The sequence below is a fragment of the Conger conger genome, chromosome 1 (genome assembly GCF_963514075.1).
Source record: "Conger conger chromosome 1, fConCon1.1, whole genome shotgun sequence".
Lineage (NCBI taxonomy): Eukaryota > Metazoa > Chordata > Actinopteri > Anguilliformes > Congridae > Conger > Conger conger.
In genome coordinates this window covers 45,235,405-45,262,593 of record NC_083760.1, presented here as the reverse complement: position 1 = coordinate 45,262,593, position 27,189 = coordinate 45,235,405, and the positions used below count along the sequence as shown (strand labels likewise).

General features: G+C 43.9%; 1 protein-coding gene across 2 annotated transcripts in view; it reads right to left on the bottom strand.

The window, feature by feature from the left end:
* Positions 1-1,628: 1,628 nt before the first annotated feature.
* Positions 1,629-27,189, bottom strand: part of rpap1 (RNA polymerase II associated protein 1) — a 34,254-nt gene continuing 8,693 nt past the window's right edge. For both annotated transcript variants that reach the window (XM_061219284.1, XM_061219275.1), the window contains exons 9-25: positions 27,047-27,145; positions 26,788-26,889; positions 23,978-24,145; positions 21,654-21,833; positions 20,866-21,000; positions 17,008-17,178; positions 16,616-16,773; positions 16,097-16,267; positions 13,436-13,631; positions 11,423-11,532; positions 9,186-9,372; positions 8,723-8,869; positions 6,322-6,464; positions 3,716-4,475; positions 2,384-2,560; positions 2,127-2,183; positions 1,629-1,883 (exon numbers count right to left, since the gene is read on the bottom strand). In XM_061219284.1, the coding sequence (XP_061075268.1) occupies positions 1,734-1,883; positions 2,127-2,183; positions 2,384-2,560; positions 3,716-4,475; positions 6,322-6,464; positions 8,723-8,869; positions 9,186-9,372; positions 11,423-11,532; positions 13,436-13,631; positions 16,097-16,267; positions 16,616-16,773; positions 17,008-17,178; positions 20,866-21,000; positions 21,654-21,833; positions 23,978-24,145; positions 26,788-26,889; positions 27,047-27,145 (3,111 nt within the window). In that variant the 3' untranslated portion in view covers positions 1,629-1,733. The remainder of the gene's footprint in view (positions 1,884-2,126; positions 2,184-2,383; positions 2,561-3,715; positions 4,476-6,321; positions 6,465-8,722; positions 8,870-9,185; positions 9,373-11,422; positions 11,533-13,435; positions 13,632-16,096; positions 16,268-16,615; positions 16,774-17,007; positions 17,179-20,865; positions 21,001-21,653; positions 21,834-23,977; positions 24,146-26,787; positions 26,890-27,046; positions 27,146-27,189) is intronic.

Sequence of the window (27,189 nt, the reverse complement as noted above, 5' to 3'; positions counted from 1 at the left end):
CAAAAAGATGTATTAAGATGTATTAACTGTATTAAGATGAAAATTTCCAGTGATTATGAAATGGTTTAAAAGATTGTCACTTTGGATCCAATCCAAAGTGACAATCCAGTGCTGGCAGGTAGAATCATAAAAACAATGACATTTCCAAAGGCGCAGAGACATAATTCCAGAATTCCTAGAAACTTATCATGGAAAATGTTAAATGTGCTGGCAGTTTCCTGCCCCTAACCAACTGTATGTGCGCAGGTGTTAGTACGAGTGTGCTCGTGCGTGGGCGTTAGTGCAAGTGCGTGTTATTGAACTTCCCCGGTGGCAGACACACATAGGAAGACTGCAAGCCGTAAATTGATAGTGTCCATGAAGCATAATTTGCCAGGTGCTGCTAAGACACGTTTCCTAACGCTAAATTATATGCCTCCCTTGAGCTATTACTCAGGAAGGAGTGGAGAGGAGGAATTAAGTGTTGGGGGGGGGGTGTTCCACTAGCAGCTTGGCATCCTGCTTTGTATTCCATCATTTCCACATAGAGTTTTAGAGAAGAACTCCAACAGCTTTGCAATCCCGAGGAGGGCTCATACTCTGAACCTGAAAACTGAGGCATGTGGTCGCTCACACACAAATTCAAAGCAGATTCTCTCATGTGGAGGGGGAAAGGCAGCAGGTTGCATTCTGTAGAATATTAAACGGTCAAAGACTGGGGTATTCAGTTGGACCTAAAGGTGCTCCATTCCTTTAGGTTGCGCTGCGTAGATACCGTAGCTTTACTCCGATTTTCTGCTAATTTTCAGTTCAGTCTAAGCATAAGTTTGACAAAGCTGCATGGACCCAGCAGGAAAGCCCAGAATGGGCAGGTATTCAGTATAGTGCAGCTGACACCAGTTCCCTCCTCTGCACTCATTTGGGAGAAGCCAAAAGCCAGCCAAGCTGTCAGTCCTGGGCTTGGCTGAACTTGAGCTGAAGTAGAGGAGGGGGTAGCAGGGATAATGCAGGGGGAGCGCTCCGTAATTTTTACCCTCAATTGTTCCAACGGCACCTTCCCAGTTGTCGACTGAATTTTCACTCGGGGGGGAAAAAACAATAGTAGTATCATATAGATCAGAATTACTGAACTCCTCGTCCTACGGGCTACGGGCTGTCCTAAATGGCTCATTATTCACTAACTAGTAAACTAGATGGGCCATCAGCCATCTTGTTCTGGTGTCCAAATTAAATAAATTAAATAAATTTTTACACACATTTTGAGAGCACTAGAAATATCCCACAATGCACCGTAAAATCTAGTGACCAACCGTGGTCAATAGAAAGCTGGATACGAACCACAATGCTTTGCGACCAGCATTAACCCTAAATATATTATACAAAAACCTATTTTCATTCTCATTTTAAGCTGAGAGAGAGACGATGGCGTGGTCCAGGAGCAATTCAAATGAAAGAAATGGGTTTTGCCACGTTGATGACAAAAATACGCTTCCATTCAGCATTATAATAAAGTACAAGTACCCTTATATAACCTAATATACTGTAATCAGAAGGTGCAGCACACGGTAGGATCAAATACCTGCAGACACTGCGGCCCGTATGACGAGGAGTTAAGTAGCACTCATGTACACCCATACACAGAGGCAATGTACGTACAGAAAAAACCTTTATTTGGATTCAGGTCAGACAGCACAGTTCTCTCATAGCCTGAGAGCAAGAGCATCTTCATCTACTCAAGATGTTCGCAGTCTTCTTCAGTCCTTCTCTCCACTGCTTCTTTCCTCCACTCCAACCATGGCCTCCAGCCTCCGGGCCCGGATGGGTGGCAGGCTATCGTACACCTCGAACCCAAGTTCACTCTCCTGCTGAGATTTCTTGAACAGGAGCAGATGGGTCTTCAGTACCTGGAGGCCACAAAACAAGTGTTAATGAAGGCTGCATCTGTCTGTTCGGGTAGGCACACATTTATGAGTGCGTTCAGGAATGGCAGACTTGCCAGAATTACCTACTGTAATAATTACACATGTAGCTGTGTACTTACCCAGTAAGTACTATTTAATTAATGGGCTGTAAAATAAAGCATTGCAGTTCAGGCTAATGCAGCTAATGTGTCTGCATGCATGCGTGCCTGCAGTGTGAGGATGTACCTCATCTTTCAGCTTGTAGGTCTTCCATAGCAGGCTCCGGCGGGCTGCTTCTACCTCCTTAGAGATTGAAAGACCATGAAAGACAAAGACAGTGACTTTGAAGTAAGAGGAAATGGTGGAAGGATATGAAGAAGAGCTCAGCTGGCAGGGAAAACATTGGGCTGGGAGGCACAGTTCACTTCAGACGTGCCAGTGCCATCCACTACCGTTCAAGAAGCAGTCCCAGAATGGTAAAGTGTGACAGCCTGTCCCGTTACCTGCAGTGAGGGCTCCTGGGAGAAGATGAAGGCGTTGAGGTGCGCCAGGGCGACCACGTAGAGCACTGGGCACCAGGCCTGGCGGAGCGTGCCCATGACCAGTGCGCGGAAGTACAGCCGTAGCAGGGCCAGGGAGTCCTCTGGGGGGGACGTGTATCCTTCCAGAGGGACAGGCAGCTGGGACAGTGCAGAGAGCACAAGCATTATTTCAAATAAATAATAATGATTTGTTATTTAGCTGATGCTTTTATCCAAGCGGCTTACAACCCCCCTGGAGCAATGCGGGGCTAAGGGCCCAACAGTTGTGCGAATCTTATCGTGCTACATTAAAGCACATTAAAGGTTACAAATTCATAATTGACATATTAATGGGTGTTTTATTCTATGACATAAATTACACCCATTAATATCTCAACTATGAATTTTGAAGCTGTTACGTATCTACTTTAATAAAGTAAGTTGCGAACAAGTTGCTATATTGAAACTAAAACAAACTATCACATTCTGTGTATGTCACGTCACGTTTCATACTCGCCTGCCTGCACAAGACTCAGATATAAACAATTGGTGTACTTCATGTGAGAGAAGTAGTTCTTAAATAAACGGTCTGCAAACTACGCTCTGTGGATGTTAGTACGCATGGCATGATATTTGTAAAGAACGTTGCTGTTGAGGTTTCCGACAAATGTTTGGCACAACAAAAAAGGTATTTTGAGGTCTTTTGTATGAAGGTGAACTGCATCTAGAAACTACAAAAATGGACGGACAGATTGTACTCCGGGTGAAATGCGGAAACACACTTTAATTTTTGGGTGATAGACAGGGAGAGAAGCGGGATGAGTTTGGATTAATTCGCCCTTTTGCCCATGCACACCTACACTGTATCCAGGGCAAGTTCTGTTTATGCACATAGGGGGTGTGATTGGGGGGGCTGTGATTGTGTTGAACAAGCTAGGTAGTATGCTGCCTATTGCAGCATTGCCTATTCAAAACTGTATGACTTGTGGTTCTGCTCAAAATGACAGGGGACTGCAGAAAGGTCCAAAAAAACAAAAAACATTTTATTGTGTAGATTAAGTCTGACAATTTTCCGTTCCCCTCCAATCAAGATCCTTTCACGCAGTGGCGCTTATACTTCCCCCTAAAGCCATAGGCTACTGCTCTGCTTCCCTCTCCCCCTTGTATATGTCATATCATGGAAGCTACTGCTGCTCTAACTTCCATTTCATCTCATTCTTTAGGTAGAAAGAACTGGGGAGGGGGGATGTTGGCACATGGAAGAGGCCAGTGTAGGCAGAATGGGGGGGGTGTTGGGGTTCCCCTCAGTCCTACCTGCCGCAGTGTGACCCCCAGGGAGCGCAGCAGCCCCACGTGTTCCCCAAACACCGCCAGCCTCATGGCGGCGCTGAAGCGCCTCTGCAGAGGCAGGAGCAGCACACAGCCGAACAGCGGGTCCCCGAAAGACACGGCCTCGTACTGCCCCAGCAGGGCCTCGTACAGGTCGTGGAAAGAGGCCACGCCCGGCAGGGGCACCGCCAGGTCCAGCGCCCCCAGCTGGGCCGGGCGAGTTAGCGCCCTCAGGAGCACCCAGCCCAAGCGCTGGACGGGCACCTCCAGGAACAGGTCGCTGGAGCAGAGGAAGAGGCAGCACAGACGCGCCAGCTTGGCGGCTGGAGGCACCGCCCTCAGTGTCCCCTCCCGCCAGCTCTCCAGGACGAGCAGCCACTGCAGGCAGTGGGTGACCCGCTCCAGGGAACCGGCAGGCAGGGACTCCACATCGCAGTCGCCCGCCCCGCCGGTCCACTCGTACAAGCTGACGAGCGGCAGGAAGGGCCAATCGGAGGGCAGTGTGGGCCCGGAGGCCTCTGGGAGGAGACGGGAGCGCACGCGGGGGGTCTGGCCCAGGTGAGAGTTACGCGAGCGGAGGACCAAGGGCTCCAGGTGGGCCAGGTGGGACAGGAAGCAGCCGCGTAGAGAGGGCAGCTGGGTGCAGGCGTCCCGCAGGAGTGGACCCAAAGGAGCAGGAGAGCTGCCATCGTGGAGCTGCAGCTCAGACAGCTGTGCTGCCTCTGGACCTCCAGTGCGCCCCTCCCTGAAACACAGGTCAATAAACCGCCATCATATGACTGTCATCTTCATATACCACCCACAAATGCACAGATCAATAAAACACCCTCATATCACAGCATAAGAAAACAAATGATTATTCCTAAAAACACTATTGCACAAGGCCTCAAACCTGGGCCCAAGATCATCTGGTAAAGGCCAAAATAAACAAAACATCAGGTTTTCTTAATGCAATAAACATTTTCCTACAAGCTTCACAACTTTTACAATATATTAATGAAGCAGTAGATTCACTGCCTGAACATAAATTTGCCAATGTTACTAAACCAGTTTCCAAAAATGCCCAGTCCCGATAGTGAGATTCATGTGTAATCCCAAACAGACTTGGCTCTCTGGCTCCATCTGGTGATTAACTAATGAAACTTGCAGAGATCAGTGTTCAATCACAGTGCGATGCTCCTTATTGCAGGTCTACTCCGAATGCAGCATGCAACACTGCAACACCAAGGACTTTTCCTCACACCTGTATACAGTTAAGAGGGAAGTGTTGCAGCTGCAGCCTGTGAACCTGGAGCTTGGGCCTCCCAGAAGCCCTGTGGGAGTGAACAACTTTATGCAGCTGCTGCAAACAAAAGCCAGACTGAGTACGGTCCGCTCACAGCGGGCCAGGACCCCACCTTACAGTGCAGAGGGGCTTAAAAGTATGAATTAGGATCATGGCCAGATGTTTAGAATTTAAAATATAAGTCTTTACATATTTCAGCTCAAAGATCAAAATGGAACAGAGAGCAAACACATGGTCTAATGGTGAAGGAGTGAGTCAGTGGAATAATGGATGGATTTTACTCTAACAAGCACAATATTTTTACAAGTAAATGATGATAATGATGCTTTCTGCTATATTATTTAATTTTTTGATTTGTGTACATACAGTGGGCTCCAAAATTACTACAAAATAATACAGCCATTATACATTTTTTGACCATTCCTCCAAGCAGAACTTTTCATAATCATTGATATCTTTGGGAAACCCCCCTATTCAGTTTCCTGTATGTCTGAACATAAAATATAAGTAATTATGCATTTCATTATATGCAGCCTTTTTTCTTTCATTTCAGTTCTTTAAAAAATAGCATGTAGCCTTTTATTTGTAATTTCTTTGCAGCTAGCTGTGGGAATGTTTAGAGGTTGGCCAGTAGCAGAGATCGTCTGCACAAACCCCTATTCGTGGATGATGGTAACCACAACTGACAAGAACACTGCCCCTGTTGGACACCAGCTCCAAGACTAAAGCAACATGAAGTAGAATTTGGAACTTGATTATTGGGTTTATAGTATTAAGAACGTTCCGATTGAATTCGAGATTAATGTAGTAGGTTTGAAAAGCAGCTGCAGATTCATTCACTTTGCATTCCTACTCAACTTTAACTGCTCTCCATTCTCACCCTTTTAACCTTCATACTTGACATCCCTCAAAAACCAGTTAACCTTTGTTTCATCTTGATACTGTATGATTTTTCCTAATTTCCTAATTTGGTGGGATTAAATAGTAAAGATGTAAACATAATGCTATGTTTTCAAAAGTCCAGTGCCAACTTTGCATGTGTTGTGAGGGTGAAGGAGTGAGTCAGTGGAGTACGTAAAGGTTTGGCACCTGTATTGAAAAGTGCCACCAGAATCATAAATAAAAATAAAAATAAAAATGGTTGTATATTTTCTTACATCTTTTGTAAGAAGATATACAACCATTTAGATTTTTATAAAATTATTTTATAATGTAAGAAAATATCCAACCATTTTTATTTTTAACCTTCAATTACTGTAGCTTAAATGAAAGGAGATGTTTTCATATTTATGCTAGTCATACTCACGGGATGAAATCCGGGTTAAAGACCATGGTGGCCAGGAGGTCGTGCACAAGGTGTTCACTGCCTGGTAAAAGCCATGATACCATTGCCATGGAAAGCTCATGGAAGAGAGAGGCATGCTTGGCCACTTCTGCATCGACCGGGACCTGTAAAAGAATATATGCAATTTCACCAATTCTAAAACAAAAGAAACAATTTGGTTTTACGCTTTTGGATCAACATTATTCCTGGCAGCCACTTGTAACTCATCCATGTTCTGTACACCCAAGCAAGTAGAAAGCAGTGAAATAAGAGACAGATTTCTGGGTTGTTCGGGGTTCCAATGTCCACTGGGGTGTTATCCAAATGTTCAGGATATGTCAAGGTCAGCAGTATTTCTCTTGCCGTATTTGCCTGAAGTCATAAAGCATATACACTCAAACACATTTGCTTGGTAAATGCACTTACATTTATATCCGGCTATAAAATACTGAAACATTTGGATAGTGCAAGTCCATGGTTATGAAATGAGCTTTGTTTTATACAAGAACAAGCAATAAATCCTCAACTTTAGATATTTGAAAAGCTTATATTCTCACACTCCAGCAGTGGATCAGCCCCAAAGAGAAAGCAGGGACCAGTATTTCAAAACTTTTTTGGATAGGATTTCAGTTATGGGATACGATGAAATTGCTAAATTTTAAAACTAGAGGCTGTGATCCTAAAAATGTTTAAATGCTTTGGGATGTTATTTGAAAATAAATTCAATATATTCTAAAATAATTTCCTAAAGGGTAGTTATGCAAATCTAGATACTGTAATCCTGATCTTTTGGTATCTGGATCAGAATTAAAGTATATGAAAATTATTTGAAAAACTGGGACAAAACCTACATGTTCGATTTGATCTGGGATAGCAAGATAAGGGATTTAAAAATCAACCAACCAGCTCATCAGGAGCATTAGGGGTTAGGCGTCTTGCTCTTGGACACTTCGACATACCCAAGGCGGTAATCCAACCGGCAACCCTCCAACTGCCGGATGACTGCTCTTACCACCTGAGCCAATGTCGCCCCAAAGTCAATCACACAATCTCCAGGCACCCTCCTCAACTCCTTAGGTCTTCAGGGCAGGACCATCTGGGTACTCACTGCTGCAGCACCTACTAGCCCGTGTGCAGTTTAAGCACCAGACACACCTACCAGCCTGTATGCAGTTTAAGCACCAGACACACCTACCAGTCTGTGTGCAGTTTAAGCACCAGACACACCTACCAGCCTGTATGCAGTTTAAGCACCAGACACACCTACCAGCCTGTGTGCAGTTTAAGCACCAGACACACCTACCAGCCTAAATGCAGTTTAAGCACCAGACACACCTACCAGCCTGTGTGCAGTTTAAGCACCGGACACACCTACCAGTCTGTGTGCAGTTTAAGCACCGGACACACCTACCAGTCTGTGTGCAGTTTAAGCACCAGACACACCTAGCAGTCTGTGTGCAGTTTCAGCACCAGACACACCTACCAGCCTGTGTGCAGTTTAAGCAGCAGACACACCTACCAGCCTGTATGCGGTTTAAGCAGCAGACACACCTACCAGCCTGTATGCGGTTTAAGCAGCAGACACACCTACCAGCCTGTATGCGGTTTAAGCAGCAGACACACCTACCAGCATGTATGCAGTTTAAGCACCAGACACACCTACCAGCCTGTGTGCAGTTTAAGCACCGGACACACCTACCAGCCTGTATGCAGTTTAAGCACCGGACACACCTACCAGTCTGTGTGCAGTTTAAGCACCGGACACACCTACCAGCCTGTATGCAGTTTAAGCACCAGACACACCTACCAGTCTGTGTGCAGTTTAAGCACCAGACACACCTACCAGCCTGTATGCAGTTTAAGCACCAGACACACCTACCAGCCTGTGTGCAGTTTAAGCACCAGACATACCTAGCAGTCTGTGTGCAGTTTAAGCACCAGACACGCCTACTAGCCTGAGTGCAGTTTAAGCACCAGACACACCTACCAGCCTGTGAGCAGTTTAAGCACCAGACACACCTACCAGCCTAAATGCAGTTTAAGCACCAGACACACCTACCAGCCTGTGTGCAGTTTAAGCAGCAGACACACCTACCAGTCTGTGTGCATTTTAAGCACCGGACACACCTACCAGTCTGTGTGCAGTTTAAGCACCGGACACACCTACCAGTCTGTGTGCAGTTTAAGCACCAGACACACCTAGCAGTCTGTGTGCAGTTTCAGCACCAGACACACCTACCAGCCTGTGTGCAGTTTAAGCAGCAGACACACCTACCAGCCTGTATGCAGTTTAAGCAGCAGACACACCTACCAGCCTGTATGCGGTTTAAGCAGCAGACACACCTACCAGCCTGTATGCGGTTTAAGCAGCAGACACACCTACCAGCATGTATGCCAGCTTCAGCAGCTGGTAGAGGAAGTGGTGTTCGTGGCGCAGGAGCCAGGTGGAGGCATGGGAAAGGGTGGGCCTTGCCTGACAGCATGCTCTCAGATATGCCAGCAGAGGCTCTGAGAGAAGCAGTGGAGAAAACTGCAGAAGAAGAGGGAAGGAGAGAAAGGTGGGAATATAATGGGAATTAGCAAATGTTTTGGAAAATATGATTTATTTCACAATAAGAAAGCTACAGAGACCCTGTAGTCACCCTAGGTGAAGAAATATATAGGATACGGATCGCAAAAAATCTGCATCCTCAGTTTTGTAAACCATGCAGTCGGTTTGCCAATCTGCGCCCGCAGTTTGGCAAAACGTACTCTCAGTTTTGCAATTCGTTTGTACGGGTGACCTAGGGGACTGCATAGAAAACTGCAGTAAGGCATAACAAACACACAAGCAATGAATGGTGCACCTTGTGGGCGATTCCCCTGTGAATGCTGACAACAGTCTGCAGCAGGTGGCACAGAGCCATGAGAAGTGGGAGGGGGGAGCTGGAGCCAGCCAGGGACCGGCTCCCACTGCAGCCCCAGCCAGGGAGGCTGGGGACCGACTCTGGATGCAGGCTGCAGGACTGCGGGTTACACAGCATTGAGAAGGACCTGGAGAACCACCACAAACATGCATACATCAACACATACATCAACACTGAACACTGCAGTGACACATAGCTCAAAACTGCATCGACACAGAGCAAAACACTGCATTGGCGTGCAAAAATGAGGGCACCCCTGGTTTAAATGTCTATTACAACTAATCTGTATATGATTGAAAGCAGACCTAAACTCTAAATTTTAAACAGAGTTTAAAATGAGACCTTTTATAAAATTATAAAAAAGGACCCTGTGCAAAAGTTTGGGAACCCTTTTGCATTGTTCTTTGTTAATTTTTCAAAAAATGATTACTAAGGCCCAGATCCAGGTGATTTACTCATTAGGGCTTCAATGAGTCAGGTGAATATAATTGCAGGGCTGAACCTTTTATTCTGAAGTAACTCCATGCCTTCTAAATTATTCACTGCGGTGGCTGTTCTGTCTGGCTTAACAACCATGAGTTCCTCTAAACAGTTGCACAGGTGCGTTCAGTTGTTGTAGTTCCAACCCTCTAACCTCTCCGAAAATATCTCTCGTCTTCACTATTTTTTTCCTGCATGTGTATTTCAAATACACATGATACCTGGTGTAAAGTAGGGTTTATTTCCCAAAATATTGGTGTATTCCTTTAAATTAAAATGCTATTATGTTGATATGATTCCACCAGATTATTATTTTGATTCCATTGTTATTTTGATATTGTAATAGCCTACTGTTATGAAACAAGTTCTCAGTTTTAGTATTTCTTCATTTGCATGATGACAGTGCTGTTGAATAAATAGGCCAAAATAAATCATGATAATAGCTTTCATTTGCTTTTTATTTTTGATATGACGTTATGGTGCTGATTACGGTGAAGTGGTGAATATGAAGATGGTAAACCTGTCAATTTCAAAGATGAAAGCTTTCTGAATATAAAATAATAGCATACATCAGACTCATTTTATCACCAGAATTCACAGATTGTTTGCATTTTATCCATTTGTTATTTATTGACTACCTTCATAGGTCAATGCGCGCAGTAAACGCGAACATTTGCCCGATGTGCTGTGATTGGTCAAACATCACGTCAGCGGGTACAGGAGATGATATATACCAAGCATAAAAGTTACTTTTACGCTTCTTTGTTCAAGTCCAGTCCTTGTGAATTGCAGATAGATGCCGTCCTGTTCAGCTTCTGTCCGCAGGTATTACTAAAGTATTATTGTATATTGCACTGTTAATAGCAATATAATTATCATTCTGTTGGGTATTTCCAGGTATTTTCTTTTTAGCTGTAGACTATTCATATCATAAAAGGGTAGCCAATTAGAAAGTTATGTTTTGTTATAAAGGAAGCAATTTTTCTCTTCACTTTTCATGGCTTTGGACTTTGCTACTTAATGATCGAGGCTGCCTTTAGCGTAGTGATTAAGGTACATGACTGGGACCCGCAAGGTTGGTGGTTCGATCCCCCGTGTAGCCACAATAAGATCTGCACAGCCGTTGGGCCCTTGAGCAAGGCCCTTAACCCTGCTTAGTCTAATCAAATGAGATGTAATGTAATGAGTAATAGTAATTTGGTTGACCTTTGTTTGCACTTGTTCCAAGTGTCCACTTTTGTATATTGCTTAGGATAAAGAGTCAAGCCAGCCAGCCAGCCAAAATAAACAAGGCCCACATCTGGCTTAATAATGTTAATTAATGGTACTTATGTATTTGCTAGCTAGCTGAAAGAAACAGAATTATGAACAATTATCTCCATAAGTGCCTCCACCTTGACACAACATCATAACAGCCAACAATTTGAAAAAAAACACTTTTGAGCATGCACCCTTGATTAAAAAAATTAAGAAATGGACATCAGTAAATATATATATTACCTAGCATTTACTACCCGTTTAAAATAAGCATTGCTGTTTTTCTCACATAGGCTATATGTATGTATGAATTTTGAATGAGGGAGGGGTGAGCGGGTCAGGGCTGGCCCGCCAAGTCATTTGCATCTTAGAAGGGACCGGGCAGAAAATGAATTAGGAAGCCCTGGCCTAAAGGCTGATGAAACAAAGCAGATACTCACCTGAGGCAGTCGATCCCACGGTGCGTGGCCTGGTTAGACAGCAAAGGTAGAAGGACCTCCGCTGTAAGAGCTTCCAGTTCCTGAAGGCATTCCACAGGCTGGAAACTGTTCTGAGGACCACACAAACACAGACATTCTCATTTTATATACAGTCCCCTCCAAATGAATTGAAACAGCAAGGCCAATTCCTTTGTTTATGCTATACACTGAAGACAATTGAGTTTGTGGTCAAAAGTTAGATTGATTGGTTAAACAATACATATTTCTGAATGTCTACTCTTGGTTTTAGCATTGGGTTTTGCCTATTTTGTGTTATGAAAAATAAACCAACATGAAGACCAAAGAACTGTCTTTGGGAGAAAAGCAGGCCATTTTGAAGCTTAGAACAGAGGGGAAATCGATCAGAGGCATTGCACAAGCATTGGAGATAGCTTGTACAACAACTTGGAATGTCCTGAAAAAGAAAAAATGGTGTCATACTGAGCAACAGACATCGAACAGGTCAATCAAGGAAAACAACAGCAGTTGATGACAGAAACATTGTGAGAGTTGTGAAAACCCCCCCTCCCCAAAAAAAACCCAAAACCCAAAACCTCAGTCAGTGACAAACAATCTCCACATGGCAGAGATGAAGGTACCTCAATCAACCGTTTGAAAAAGACTTAGAGAGCAGCAATATAGAGGCTATAGATAGATAGATAGATACTTTATTCATTCCGAGGGAAATTTTATACCACAAGATGGAAACCACTCATCTGTAGGAAGAATCGGAAGGCGAGATTACAATTTGCAAAGTACAGAGATGAGCCAAGAACTTCTGGAACAAAGATTTATGGACTGATGAGACCAAGATTAACCTCTACCAAAGTGATGGAAAAGCCAAAGTGTTGAGAAAGAAGGGATCTGCTCATGAACCAGAATATACAAGCTAATCTGTGGAGCGCAGTGGAGGAATGGCTTGGGCTTGCATGGCTGCTTCTGTAGCGGGCTTACTAATCTTTATTGATGATGTAACTCATGATGGTAGAGGCAGGATAAATTCAGAAGTTTACAAAAACATTCTGTCTGCCAACTTACGGTAAAATGCGTCCAAACTAATTGGAAGGAACTTCATCACGCAGCAAAACAATGCCAACACAACAAAAGAGTTGTGTTGACAAAAAACAATGCCAATACAACCCCTCCCTCCCTCATGGAAAAAGTGGAAGTTTTTAGACTGGCCAAGTCAATCACCAGACCTTAACCCAATTGAGCATGGATTTCACCTGAAAAGGCCATTGAAGGGAAAACCCCCCAAAATGAACAACAACTGAAAGAGGCTGCAGTAAAAGCGTGGAAAAGCATCACAAAATAATGCAACAGTTTGGTGATGTCAATGTGCCAAGGGCTTGATGCAGTTATTGCAAGCAAGGGGTATGCTCCCAAATAGTAAATGTTATTTATTTTAATTTACTTAAAAACTTGTCTTGTGTTCATATTTTTATCTCAACCCCAAATGTATTCAGTGTATTGCAAAAACAAAGGAATTGGCCTTGCTGTTCCAATAAGTTTTGAGGGGACTGTAGGTGATTCTAGGGGTTTCTTAAGCAGGGAATAAACCAAACCGACGGTTGACTAACAACAACGTTGGCAAAGTGTCAGGATGCAGTCTGCCTTGTGTGTGCATGTCACTGGCTGTGCTCAGCTCTTGCAGAACGTGTTGGGATTCCGTCCATTGGCTCTTTGGTCAGCCCTTCAAGCCAATCAGTGTGCAGTTGAGTTTTTGATATAGAAGAAGGGTTTGTAGTGTGGAAGTGGAAGACAACAACAAAAGACTGGTTCTAGGCACACATGCTGAAGTTATTTACCACAATAAGACTAGGCTGCTGGTTTGGATTTGTGAACATCTACTACCAATAATAATAATTCTATACCCAGTTAGATTCCTTTTAGTTCATATTTAGCGGACACATTTTAAACGAGTTTTAAATGATTATTTTATGTGCTGCCTGTGGGTAAAGACTCCAAACAGACCTGAGAGCTGAGCTGGGAGTAGAATCCACCCAGGTAGAGCAGTTGCGGGGGTAAGAGGATCAGTGCACTTTCTCTCTGTGCCGGGTCCTGCAGTAGCCTCACACACCCCTTCATCCAGCCCAGTATGGAGGGCTGCAGGCCTGTCACATGACTCCATTCCACTGGGGGAGGGGGAGGACACTCTGCATCCTGGGAGCTGTAGTTGAAGAGAGGTAACCATCACCATCACCATCACAATCACAATAAGAAATTAATTTCCTCAAATACATTTTCTTTTTTCAGCAACCTCAGTCACAAAGAAAGCAATAAACAAAAAATTACACAAAACTATGCAATATTCCTGCCATTGACAAAAGTACTTCCAGTGAGCAAGTGTCAATGAGCGATGCATCTTTCCCAACATTGTGGCCAACTCCCCCATACTAAGCTCCCTGTCACAGGGTGTTCCCCAAATTTTTGAGTAGCCAGCCAGTTGAGAGGGGTAGCCAGCTAGAGGCGTTTGCAGTGGGGAGACAGAGATTGTTCTGTTGGCATCATTTTTGCTCAAAGAAATGTAGCCTGTCAAACAGAGGGGTGTAGCTGACAGCCGCCATGTGTGGAACTCCTTGCTGTCATGCAGTCATTCCCCCTGCATGACGTTTTACTCACACTGGACAGCATCATTCCTCTTTGGGAATCTTGAATTGGTACTGAACAAAAAGATGCCTCTATCTGAGAACACTGTGGCAGTATGTCAGGCATGCAGATTCTTTCTCTGCAACATGCAGAGAATCCGCCCCATCCTCACCACCTACTCGACTCAGTTTACTGTCCAGGCACTGGCCATCTCCCATCTGGATTACTGAAACTCTCACCCAGCTGGGCACCCTGCCTCCAACACTACATGTCTGCAGCTCATTCAGACTACAACTGCATGCCTGATCTACCTCCCCAGGCTCAGCCATATACTCAACCTCAATTCCCACCACTGGCTACCAATTTCAGCTTAATCAAATTCAGAATCTTGGAGCTCATCAATCGAGAGATAGCTCCACTAATACGTTAAAAAAATATATATATATGGCCAGATTTACATAAACGCTCGTAGCCCAAAATGCGGTGTGTTGGTGCGGTCGCAGTCTGCCTGAAGTTAACTGATTTACAGCTCATTACACAATCAGCAATTGGGACTGCCTACAACAACATTTCGTCGGAGGGTTGCAGAGGGTTACCAGTTCGATTACCCTCCCAGCCTGAGCAAGACACCCAACCCCCTAAATGCTCCTGATGGGCTGATAGGTAGTTTGCATGGCAGCCAATCGCCGTTGGTGTGTAAATGGGTGAATGAGAAGCATCAATTGTACAGGGCTTTGGATAAAGGCGCTATATAAATGCCAGCCATTTACCGCGGCTCTAGCCCGTGCACCAGTTTGATACATATGACGCATGTTTCCTGGGCAGAAAGAGTCATATGTGTGCCTGAAAATCATTGTGAAAGGCTTAGTATATCTGGCCCATAGTCTTCAAAATATCATCAAGATCTCCATTCTGCTACCTGCACCTGTTCCTTCTCCACGTTATGCCTGTTCTTCCAGGCCAACTGCCTGTTCTGGCCCCTGGTGATGAAATGAGCACCCCCCTGCAATCAGGATGGCAGAAACCCTGTCCATCTTCTGTCTGACTGAAGACCCACCTCTTCAGATTGAACCTTATTCTCTTATGACCTTCTCCAGAGATCTTTCTTTCTTTCCCTATTCATATAAGAAAATCTTATAGGTACAGCTGTGTAAAGATAGGTTATCTTTATGTGTTATAGGTACAGCTGTGTAAAGATATGTTATCTTTATGTGTTATAGCAGGGGTCGGCAACCCTGGTCCTGGAGAGCCGCAGGGTGTGCTGGCTTTCGTTGTTGCTTGGCATTAATTGATCAATGAAAGCCGTTGATTACACGGTTAACTCACCTCACCTGGTTTCTTGGGTCTGAGTCGCTTGCTTATTTTAAGGTGGAGACGAAAGCCAGCACACCCTGCGGCTCTCCAGGACCAGGGTTGCCGACCCCTGTGTTATAGGTACAGCTGTGTAAAGATAGGTTATCTTTATGTGTTATAGGTACAGCTGTGTAAAGATAGGTTATCTTTATGTGTTATAGGTACAGCTGTATAAAGATAGGTTATCTTTATGTGTTATAGGTACAGCTGTGTAAAGATATGTTATCTTTATGTGTTATAGGTACAACTGTGTAAAGATATATTATCTTTATGTGTTATAGGTACAGCTGTGTAAAGATAGGTTATCTTTATGTGTTATAGGTACAGCTGTGTAAAGATAGGTTATCTGTATGTGTTATAGGTACAGCTGTGTAAAGATCTTTATGTGGGCATGTACTTTTGTTAAAATACTCATTTTTAGTGTTTTTGCTCAACATTGCACTTACTGATTATAAATGGACCTTCTGAGCCTTCTTTTTACCTTTGTACTCCAACACTATCCCTGATGTGCCCCTCTTCTGCAAATTGATACAGATTAGCATGTATGCTAAGCTCCTAAACAATCAGTGGAGGGCAAACGCTTCAGCTGAAATGGCCCCTGCACAAAGGCAGGTGAAATACTATTGACATGAGGGGCAAATCCGAATGGTAGGTTATGTTTTGCGAACAGTGCGCAGAGCAGGCTACACTCACCTGTGACATGCAGACTGCAGCTCTTGGTGGCAGCCTGCCGTGTGAGTGACGTTGGTCAAGAGTGTCAACAGGGCCAGCAATCGCTGCAGCTCCAGGGGCCTCAGGGGGTCTGCAGGGGCCCACACTCGAGGGATGCACTGCAGGGCCTTCACCAGAAGGGGGTACAGGTCTCTAAGGAGGACAGAGATGACTACAGTCACAATTCCCTCACAGAAATGAAACCGAGGAAATGTTCAATCTAGCCCCTATGGGATTCTGTCTGCAATTTAAGGAACCAACTTAGGGCAGGCACACATCATACAAGTTGTGGGCTCCCAATTGTTTTCTTTGGGATCTTTGATTGGTTGTCACAGTCTGACCTCGCAAACTGTGAGAACGCATTCGAGCTCCTGACGTCGTAACGTGAGAAAAATCATATAATGTACGCCTGCCTGCAAGTGTTACATTTAGCTACATTTTCCAAATTGTCAGGCAAGATGAACATGGATGAGACCAGTTATAATGCCGAACTTGGCTCACCTGTACAGATCACAGGCCTGCCCATATCCAGCAGCCACAGCCCACAGTCTCAGTGCTTCTGTGCTGATCCTCAGGGCCTCCCCCAGCTCCAGTGGCAGATCCTTGGGTTGCAGGGCCAGCAGGCAGGACAGACGCTCTCGCGCACCCAGGCTGTGGAGCTGATCGTGACCCGTTAGCACAACATTAGCCCAGCATCACAGAGTAATCTTAGAGTTCACCTATACTGCAGAGAATTAGCATAACACTCATATTCATTCTTTTATCTCAAATCCAGTGTGCTGTGCCACTATCCCAATACTTTTGCATTTAACTGTGTATGGCCGCGCGTGCATGCCATCATGAAAATGTATTGAAATGCATTATTATAATAATCACTGGGAAGCCACACCCACCAGCCTAGCACAAGCTTGTCTCCCACTGGTGGCCACTACTCTTAGGAGCTTCATCGCCATGGCAACAGGCAACCCATACAGACTCTCTGGGGTGGGAGAGGTAGGTAGACTCCAGGAACATGGCAGGAACTCTGACATCACCGTCTGCATGAGGCGAGGACAGTCTAGCACCTGGTATGGACAGAAGCACAAGCCACGTAGAGTCGTGCAATTAATAAACAATATTGAAAAACAAGTTCTTATGATCCACTTCATGTGTAGGAGGACAGGGGAACCTAAATTTTGACAATCAAAAATAAGCTACAAACTGAAGTGACAAACTGCTATGGCACAAAGTCATCATGATTTGCTCTGATGTGCATCACCTTTGTCTGTCAGTCCGCACATTCCTGCACAACGAATATAACAGCACATTACATTAGAAAGGCTAAAATTAAAAAGGCTTATCTTGCCATTTTACTAAACTAAAGAGTTTATCAACCAATTACAAACTGCTCATCCACGTACTGAAACTTTGAAGGGTTTGGCTGCTTGTAATTAATTTGTTGATTGGCTCTGTTTTGGAAATTTGGAAAGTTAGTGCTTCCAGGGATTTTCCTGGCATGAAAAGGCATTCCATCTGAAATTAAACACTTCCTGACCTCACCCTCTTAGATTTGAACATATTTTTAATACTTGTTAACCTATATGGCAGAGGCTTAGAATGTGGTTTGATCAAGCAGAATGACTCCTGGTCTGGTTGGATAAGGACCCTCTTTCACTGGTTGTAAGTACAGTCGGTTTTTCCTGTATTCCTTTCCTTCTGCCTCGACAATGATCTTGGCACTTCCTTCTCACAACTCAAATCTTGTTTTAGCCTTTTGTTGTCTGAGGTTGGACTACCTGGGATTCTTGTATTGAGGTAGGAGGTCTGTCCTGATTTGTCGTTGTATGCTTTCTAAATCTCTTTTTTGAAAGCTGTGCTCTGACTTGTGTTCTGAGTGTTCTTTGATGATGGTTTCAGCAGGTGTAGATGAAGTCATTAAACTTGAAACAAGCTAAGACGACAGCTAACAACTTTTCAATTTGCCTATATCTCGTTTCTGTCTGTCAAGGTACGCAACACATAAGCAACCTGGCACCTAGGCCATATTGTGATGCATCGCAGGTCAGGGTGATGGGCTTGTTGACATCATACATCATAGTAACAGTAGGCTTAAGATGCATGACAGCAGGTTTTCAAATGCTTCTTGCTGTTGTTGCATCCAGCACCAGGCCACATCATGATGCAGCAGTTGATGTAGTGGTGCAGACAGGCTGCTGAGATTGGAAATTAATTTTCTAGGATAATTTATCATTCCTTCCTAGACGTGGAGGGGAAGCCTTGTCTTCAGGTGGAGGTATTTTGCAGATCACCTGGACCTTTGCTGGGTCAGCTTTTAGTCCTTTGCTAGTGAAGAGGTGTCCCACATACCATACTTCCTTCAATCTGAATCTGCATTTCAGAGGATTCAGTCTAAGATTGACTTGTCGAACTCTGTTCAATGCATTCCTGAGGTTCTCATTATGCTCTTTCATGTCTTTTCCACCCACTAGTATGTCATCCATGATTATTGAGCATGTATAGTCTGCAAAGATCTGTTCCATGGAAGACCTCAGGAGCTGAATTCATGCAGCCTGACTTGCCAAAATGAGCTCTTAGCATCCAGTACTGAAAACACTGAAGCATTGGATATTTGTGTAGCAACCTCCTCTGCAGTGCACATGGGGTGGTGTGGGCGCATGAGTGCTTCATTCAAGTCACATGGCTCGATGCAAAGACATCTTCCCAGTGTCTTTCTTGTGAGTGGCCAATTCTTATTCTTATTCTTTACCACTCCATGACACTAATGTGTAGGACTGTTTTGCTGTCCAACAGTGTAGCAGCACTGTTCCCTTTGTGTGGATAAGTAACCAGTTTTGCAGTTTTGCTGTCTATGCATGCTGTTGATATCTTAGGGGTAGCTAGCATTTTTTGTGTGTTTTTAGAGCAAATTTCTCCAGCTGCCTATACGATAAAACAGCTGGAAGCTGACATCCAATTTGAATCCATCCACATTTACAGGGTGTTGCATTCATAATGGCAGATAACAGCTGAGAGACGATTGAAATAACATTATGAGTGTGAATACTAACATCTTTATCAATATGGCAATAGTTATAGTTCAAGGTGTGGGTGGGCTTTCTTCCAAGGTCAGGACATCATCTTCAACTTTGATCGGTTCATCTCTTATAGCATAAAATAACTGCTGTGTCAGGACTTTTGTCCTCAAAATGGGTTGAAAGTAGTGAAGATTCCTAGTGCCTGGTAAAGTTCTTCCATGACTGAAACACAGCGGCAAAACTTGATTCTCAGCAAGAGACCAAGATATTGTGTAACTATTCCACTTAAACAAGGGGGATATTAGAAAAATAGAAATAGTCCTTAGAAAAATGGTGCAAGTTGACATTTGGTCCTGAAATGGGTGTGGTAAGCTCTAGTTACCAGAAATGTTTTTGTTCCCCCAATGCCATCATATGGTCCTTTGCCATGAGCAGATGGAAAGAAGTTCCACTGTGCTTCCACATCAAAGTCTTCCAAGTGGAGGCGTAGGCTCTGGAACGCTTTGTAGTGTTTGTGCTGCAGAACCATTTGAGAAGTGGAACACCTTCCCTGGGAGTTTTCTTTCAAGTAATGATGACTTCAAAAATGGCTTGAGAAATTAAAAATGTCCTAAATGGCAAGCTTCAACAAGAGAACACATGAGATGAGACCGAGAATCCTAGATTCAAATTGATTGAGCACTCAATTGTGGAAGTTTAGATAAGAAAAACATTCTGACAGCTTTCCATTCTCATATATTGTGAAAAACAAATTTAATGTGTTCCACTACCACCTGCCAATACACAGTCCTTTGGTCGCAAATTTGGAGCGATTTTAGGATGTTGTATTTTGAATAACCAATATGAGATATGAACCGAAGTCTTTTGTTTGTGAACTCTCCTTCCAAGCTTTTTAAGAAAAGAGGCCAGTATGTGATGTTTCTCTTGCAGTGCTAAGGCTTTTTTGTCATGTGATACGATGTTTAAAACTCCATGGCAGTTGTTTGAAAAGACCATGACTCAGGCACTGTAGTGAGGATTTGAATTTTCTCACACCTTCTGGACAAAAAACTGTAGGAACACCTTCACAATGACCACCAATACTAACCTACAAGTAAAATAATTTAAGGTAATCCACAGAACACATACGACCAAGCACAAGATGTATGCCAAATGCCATTTATGTAATTCATGTAATGTATTAAATTGGATTGGACTCAGACACTTGTACACACTGCTCCCAGATAATTACTTCCACTCAACCTGGCTCTGCCCACCAACCAAAACAGCATTTTTAAACATTTTGGTTTCACCATGTAGAAATTTGGGGTCTAATTGAGCCTAACAGTTTAAATAAACACACGATTATTGTTGCAGAAATATTCTGACACTTTGGTTGTCACCTTCTTATTGTAACCAAAATGACTAGCCTTTTATCCATTAATATGAAAAATCTGTGAGAAACATCTCATTTTAGAGCCTAAGGTACAGTAAGTGCAAGTTTGGCACCAGTATGGGAAAGTGCAACCAGAATCATCCACAGAGAAATATAATTAAAGAAATTTATGATATGATCTTATAAGAAAAGAATTTATCAGAAAATTTTAAAAATCATACAGTATCAATATAAAAAAAACGTTAACTGATTTGTCAGAGATGTTAAATACTAACATAATAGGAGGCTTAAAATCTGACAATGTGCACAGATTTGCCGTACTGTTGTGACTGCTACAATGTTTTCAGAGAATGGAGAAGCACCTGTGTGGCAGAGGAAGATGAGTGACGGGCGATCCGAGCAAGGACCTGTAGGATGTCCAGCACCACGCGGGGGGACGGCCGCACCACCTCCAGAATGTAGCGCAGCCTGGGGAGCAGTTTCATCCTCAGCAGCCCCTAGGACAGAGAGACATGGCAAATGCTAGGTGTGAGAGGGGTGAGAGGTGAGAGAGGTGAGAGAGGAGGGAAGAGAGAGGAGGGAGAGAGGAGAGAGAGGAGAGAGAGAGGAGAGAGAGGAGAGAGGAGAGAGGGGAGCGAGAGAGAGGAGAGAGGAGAGAGAGGAGAGGAGAGACAGGAGAGAGAGAGGAGAGAGGAGAGAGGAGAGAGGAGGAAGGAGGAAGGAGAGAGGAGGGAGAGGAGAGAGGAGGGAGGGGAGAGGAGAGAGGAGAGAGGAGACAGGAGGGAGGAGGAGGAGGGAGGAGGAGGAGGAAGAGAGAAGAGGAGAGAGAGAAGAGGAGAGAGGAGAGAAGAGGAGGGGAGAGAGGAGGAGAGAGGAGAGAAGAGAAGAGGAGAGAGGAGACGAGAGAGAGAGGAGAGACGAGAGACGAGAGACAAGAGAGGGAGGAGAGAGGAGAGAGGAGAGAGGAGGGAGGAGGGAGGAGAGAGGAGAGAGAGGAGGGAGAGGAGAGAGGAGAGAGAGGAGGGAGAGGAGGGAGAAGAGAGAGGAGAGAGAGGAGAGAGGAGGGAGGGGAGAGAGGAGAGAGAGGAGGGACTGTGTGTATGTAAGACATGAGGTCCGGTGAGCTGGCTCAGGAAGAAGCACTCGTCACCTTGATAACATCCTCAAGGGCCACATCGTGATCAGTCTTTCTCTCCTCCTTCTCCTTTTCAGTCAGCTTCATCACCTCATCCAGCCCCTCATCATCCTCCTCCTCCTCCTCCTGAGCGGCAGGGAGCAGAGAAAATGCTTCCATCCCCAGGAACCATGAAAAGGTGCCATCCAGAGTTTCCTAACACAGAAAGACTGACAGATGAAACCTCATACCTCCCTCATACTTCTCAAACTGAGCCCTCATTTTTGTTCCAACCACAACTGCACCCCCTGAAATTTAAGCAGCTGCTAATTGCTCTTAATTAGTTTAATGTCTAATGAAGGATGATATACCGTTTTAAAATCACATTATGTCAGACGTATCAATGCATGCCATAAAGAATAAATGTATCATTCAGATATCCAGACGTTTAATAATATTAAACTATGCTATCAATTGCTGTAAAGTGTTCTATTGTAAATCACTCCTAGTAAAGCAAAATATTTTGAATTCATATGCAAATATGTTAGTTCTTATTTACTCAAAGTGTTTTAACTGGGTCACTGAAATAAAGGCAAATGTGTGTTAATATAAGTTAAAAGAAAAAATAATGAAAGAACTCAAAAGCCCTTTTCAACTAATTAAACTGATTTATAGAATAGATGAAACAAAAACAGTGTATACAGGGGACCACAAGGGCCAAGCTAGAGAGCCCCAGTGCTATATTAAGGGCTCGAAGGGTAATTTGTCTTTCACTGATTGGCTGTAGAGGAGGAGGAATAAAACATCAGCGAAACAGAACAGTGTTTCTGGAGCGGTGACTCATACGGATTTCTTAAATTATTGAGGCAAAAGAGCTACTGCAGCAATACATCCAGGATAGGAGCTGATGGCCAGAACTCTCATGTCAACACCGAAACACAGATTTCTGTTATTTTAGTTCTGTAGTCCAGCACATTGGATTTGAAATGAAACGTGCAAAGAGTCATCTTTAATGTGAGGGCATTTATATCGACATCAGGTGATACGTGTAGGAATTGCATCCCCATTTTAGGGGACAAAAAGTAATTGGACAGTTGTCTTATCAGCCGTTTCTGATTAGTCAGGTGTACACAATCGCTTTTTTATTTTGGTAAGCATATTGTTCGGCCTCTGTCTCGGACTGTTGTTTTTTTTTTTTCTTCTTATTGCTCAGCCTCGTAATGGCTTCCTCGACTGTCATGTTCAGAAACGGCAATAACAGAGTTGGAGGGGTGGGTGGTCACATTCTGAAGAACTTGGGAGATACCATCGTCTTTCCATGTTCGCTGACAGCAGCAGCTCATTCTGAGGGCAGGAGCCCACTGTTACTGCATGTTAGTTACAGAATTATCGTAACCTAGAGGTTCCAGGTTTGTTTCCCAGGCAGTACCCTGCCATTATACCCTTGAGCAAGGTACTTAATCTGAATTGCATAAATTTATTTACAGCCGTATAAGTGAATACTATGTGTGTTTGTGTAAGTCACCATGGATAAAAGGATCTGCTAAAATGCCTGTGCACAATGCACTACAGTGTGGCCCTAAGAAAGAATTTTAGAAAATTCTGCAGGACACCAGCTGAACTCTGCAGTCGGGGCCCTGCTGGACTGAAGGTTTTATGGTGTCCCAGGCAGAGATACAGACTTGCTGCAGCATTGCCATCCAGAGTGACAAATAGAGCAGGGAGCTGGCACGCGAACACTTCCTTGCACAAGAGAAAGAGCCAGGGATGGATATGAACAGTGGAGAGGGAGGACAGAGTAGAGTGAAGGGAGTGGCTGTAGCTCTTCTGTTAACATTTTAGGGGTGCCTTTGCAGATATTAAAATATGGTACAGCCTAAAGCGTAGTGTTTAAGGTAGATGACTGAGACCCGCAAAGTTGGTGGTTCAATCCCCAGTGTAGCCACAATAAGATCTACACAGCTGTTGGGCATCTTTCGCACAGGTTCCTTCAGGGAGACATGACTTTAAGAGGCTGAATTATAACAGGCAACTTCAGTGAAAGTAAAACCAAAACTGTCTTTAGAGGCTCACAATTCCTTTGACATCCAAGTGCATATATTGATGGTGTCATCCTGGTTAGCTCAGCTGAACCAATCAGAAAAAGGTGAACAGGGCAAATTACCAATCAGCATAGGGGAACAGAACAAATGACCAATCACAAAAAACGAACAAGGAAAAAGAAGGTCCCAGCTGTTAACAGACAGGGTCAAACACAATATTGATATCTTGTATGAAGCGGACACAAATTGACACTGCAGGAAACTTCAGAATCCGATGTCATACTTTAGAAAATTACTGCACCTTGTGTTCTCCCTCACCTCATCGCCTGGCGAGACCAACAGGGCACGGAGAGTGTGTAAAGCGGCTGCCATCACGCCCTCTACACTGTCATCCAGAGAGAAGCGCAGAAGGAAGAGGAGACCGGCGTCCAGCAGGGAAGACACTATACTGCCCGTCAGGCAGGAAGTGAAGTCACCAAGGTGGGCCTAGAAAGGGGTGGGGGCACATCAGTGGAGAAATAGTATAATTTATACTTCTATTATTGCATCTGCCCCAAGGATTCCATTTAAATTGGCCATCACAGCAGTTATTTTATGAATGTACATTATACAAACAGTTAAATACTAATGCTATATACTGTGTAATGGCTCTATTTGGTGAGACTTTGATCATTTAGTACGGATGCAATTTTGATACTATAACCCAGTATATGGATAATTGTAAGCATTCATTTAAGAATAGCATGGATTTCTCAATACATTTCTTTTCCTGTTTTTTCAGACACTGTCCCATGGACCTTATTCTCAAATGACTGTCAATGGCACTTGGCTGTGACATTATATAAATATCAGTAAATGTAAGAATTCAAACAAAAGCAGCTCCTTGATTCTGGGAGTTTTGATAGGATACAATTCCCTGTGAGTTCACAACCCCATTATACAATGTTCACTGCCCATAATGTGTTAGCTCCCCCATTATATAGCATTTACTCTCCATAATGTGTCAGCTACTGCATCATATGTTCTATCATAATCAGTCAGAAGTTGCAAATTAATAAATTGATCATTATCTGTGCTGTTTTAAGCTTTCAAATGTTGTAGAACAATATCTTGGCTTTCATAATCTGTATGTATTAATGCCAGATTATGAATAGTTTTTGAGATTTTAAACACAAGATGTTATAGTGGATGTAGCACCAGAGTTGTGCATTGTTTGGAGGTTAGCCAGCTTGTCAACGGTCATCAGTCACACAATCACGTCAGCTGCAAGCTAGTTACATCTGATTTTACTCAAGAAACGTGTTTGCTTTCATGACCTGTATGTCTGAATGTCAAATTCTGAGTAAAAATATAGTTTATAGGGTTTATACATAACATGACAAGGAACTACCAGTGTTGGTCGTCTCCCAACCTCACGTAACTACCATCTTGCTACTAAACTTTCAAGCTGTTTTTATCAAAAATGTTGTTTGGAGGCACTCAAAATTCAACAGGACACAACTCACTTGTTATCTAAAACTGTTTTGGGGTCACTGTAACTGCCTTTGATAGAGTTGGTCATATACACTTAGTGAGCACTTTATTAGGTATTTGTTATACTTTATTAGGAACGTTTCTGTCACCTTTGACCAGTCTGGCCATTCTCATCTGATGTTTCTCATTAACAAGGCATTTCTGTCTGTAGAACTGCTGCTCACTGTATTTTTTTTTGTTAGATTTTTGCACCATTTTTTGCAAAAACTCTAGAGACTAGTGTGCGTGAAAATCCCAGGAGATCAGCAGTTTCTGAGATACTCAAACCACCCTGTCTGCCACCAACAATCATTCCACGGTCAAAGTCACTTAGATCACATTTTTTCCCCATTCTGATGGTTGATGTGAATATTAACTGAACCCCTGTCCCGTATCTAGATGATTGTACACACTGCACTGCTGCGATTGGCTAATAAAGTGCTCGGGGAGTATAGCATTCACTGTCTGTTATGTCAGCTATCCCATGGTACAACATTCACAGCCCATAATATGTGTCAGGTTTACTCACAGAGCAATATCATTGCATTGGAGGTGTAAACAATCAGTGCAACACGTAGTGCAGTCATTTGTTTGGACCGCACACCTTCAATAAATTATCTAGTTTTCTTGGTTCCATTCCAATAAATTTAGACATTTCCTGGTGCCAAACTTTAGCTGGTCCCTTGCAAAATGACTAGAACTAGAGTGAAATATAATGGGATTAACGTAGGGTGTACGTCCTTGAACCAAATCCGAGCCATCTGCTATTTATGATTATTTTCCTCCACTTCCTGCGAGGGTTACAATAAAGAGGCCAAAATCACTCAGTGGAAAGCCAATGGTACAATTGCGGTCAAAATACAAAGTCAATAATCTGTATAAAATGTAGTCGCAATATGTGTTTTTTCTTCAATTAATGTCACCCCATGTGCCAATTTTCTTTAAATTATTGTGTAAACAGGAAAATACAGCAATACTTAGTGGATGAATCAGGGACGTCACTGTATCTTGGGTTTAGTGGAGGAGCCGCACTAGGCTTCTCTACTGCACAGTCTCTGGTGACAGTTGTACAACATGGCGGCACCAATCAACTTGAGTTCTGCTATTTCAAAACATTTTTCGCAAGCCCATGGACAATCGGTGGGTGATGTAACTCGGTCCATATTTTTTACGGTCACGAGCACAAGACGACATGACATGGCTCAGGCAGTAAGAGCAGTCGTCTGGCAGTCGGAGGGTTGCTGGTTCGATCCCCCGCCCGAGCTGTGTCGAAATGTCCCTGAGCAAGACACCGAACCCCCAAATGCTCCTGACGAGCTGGTCGGCACCTTGCATGGCAGCCAATCGCCGTTAGTGTGTGAGTGTATGAGTGTGTGTATGAATGGGTGAATGAGAAGCATCAATTGTACAGCGCTTTGGATAAAGGCACTATATAAATGCCAACCAAGACGAGACTGCTTGAAGAAGGCGTGTTGTTCTCGGATCGCCAGATCCCTTCAGGCCGCCGAGGGACTGGGTGCAGGCAGTGTATCCCCCCAGCTAACAGTAACTGGATTACATAGGGTACAATTGGCAACCAAAAAGGGATTTTATACAAAATGATATGCGGCGGTTACCTTGGTGAGGATGTGAGCGAGGGTCGTGAGGGCCAGGCTGCGCTGCTGGATCACCTGACTGCGTGAGAGGTGGAAGAGCTCCTGAAGGGAATAACCGGCCAGCTGCAGGAGAGGAGCAGAGGCAACGCAGTCACTCACACATAAGGTCTGCCCCAGCACAGCCTACCTACGCATACATGTACTGCAGCCAGCCATACTGTACACCAAATCTATGGCGTCTCCCCCTCCCACACCCACTCCCTCCAGACAGCCTGCTGACCTCAGGCTCTTCTCCATGGTGGTGCAGGCCAAGGTGGGTTGGCAGGTCTTCAGCTGGAGGAATAAGGATGCCATTGAAATCAAAACGGGCCTGCATGGCCTGTGAGGAGAGAGACAGTCATTACTGCCCAATTCAAAAGCCAT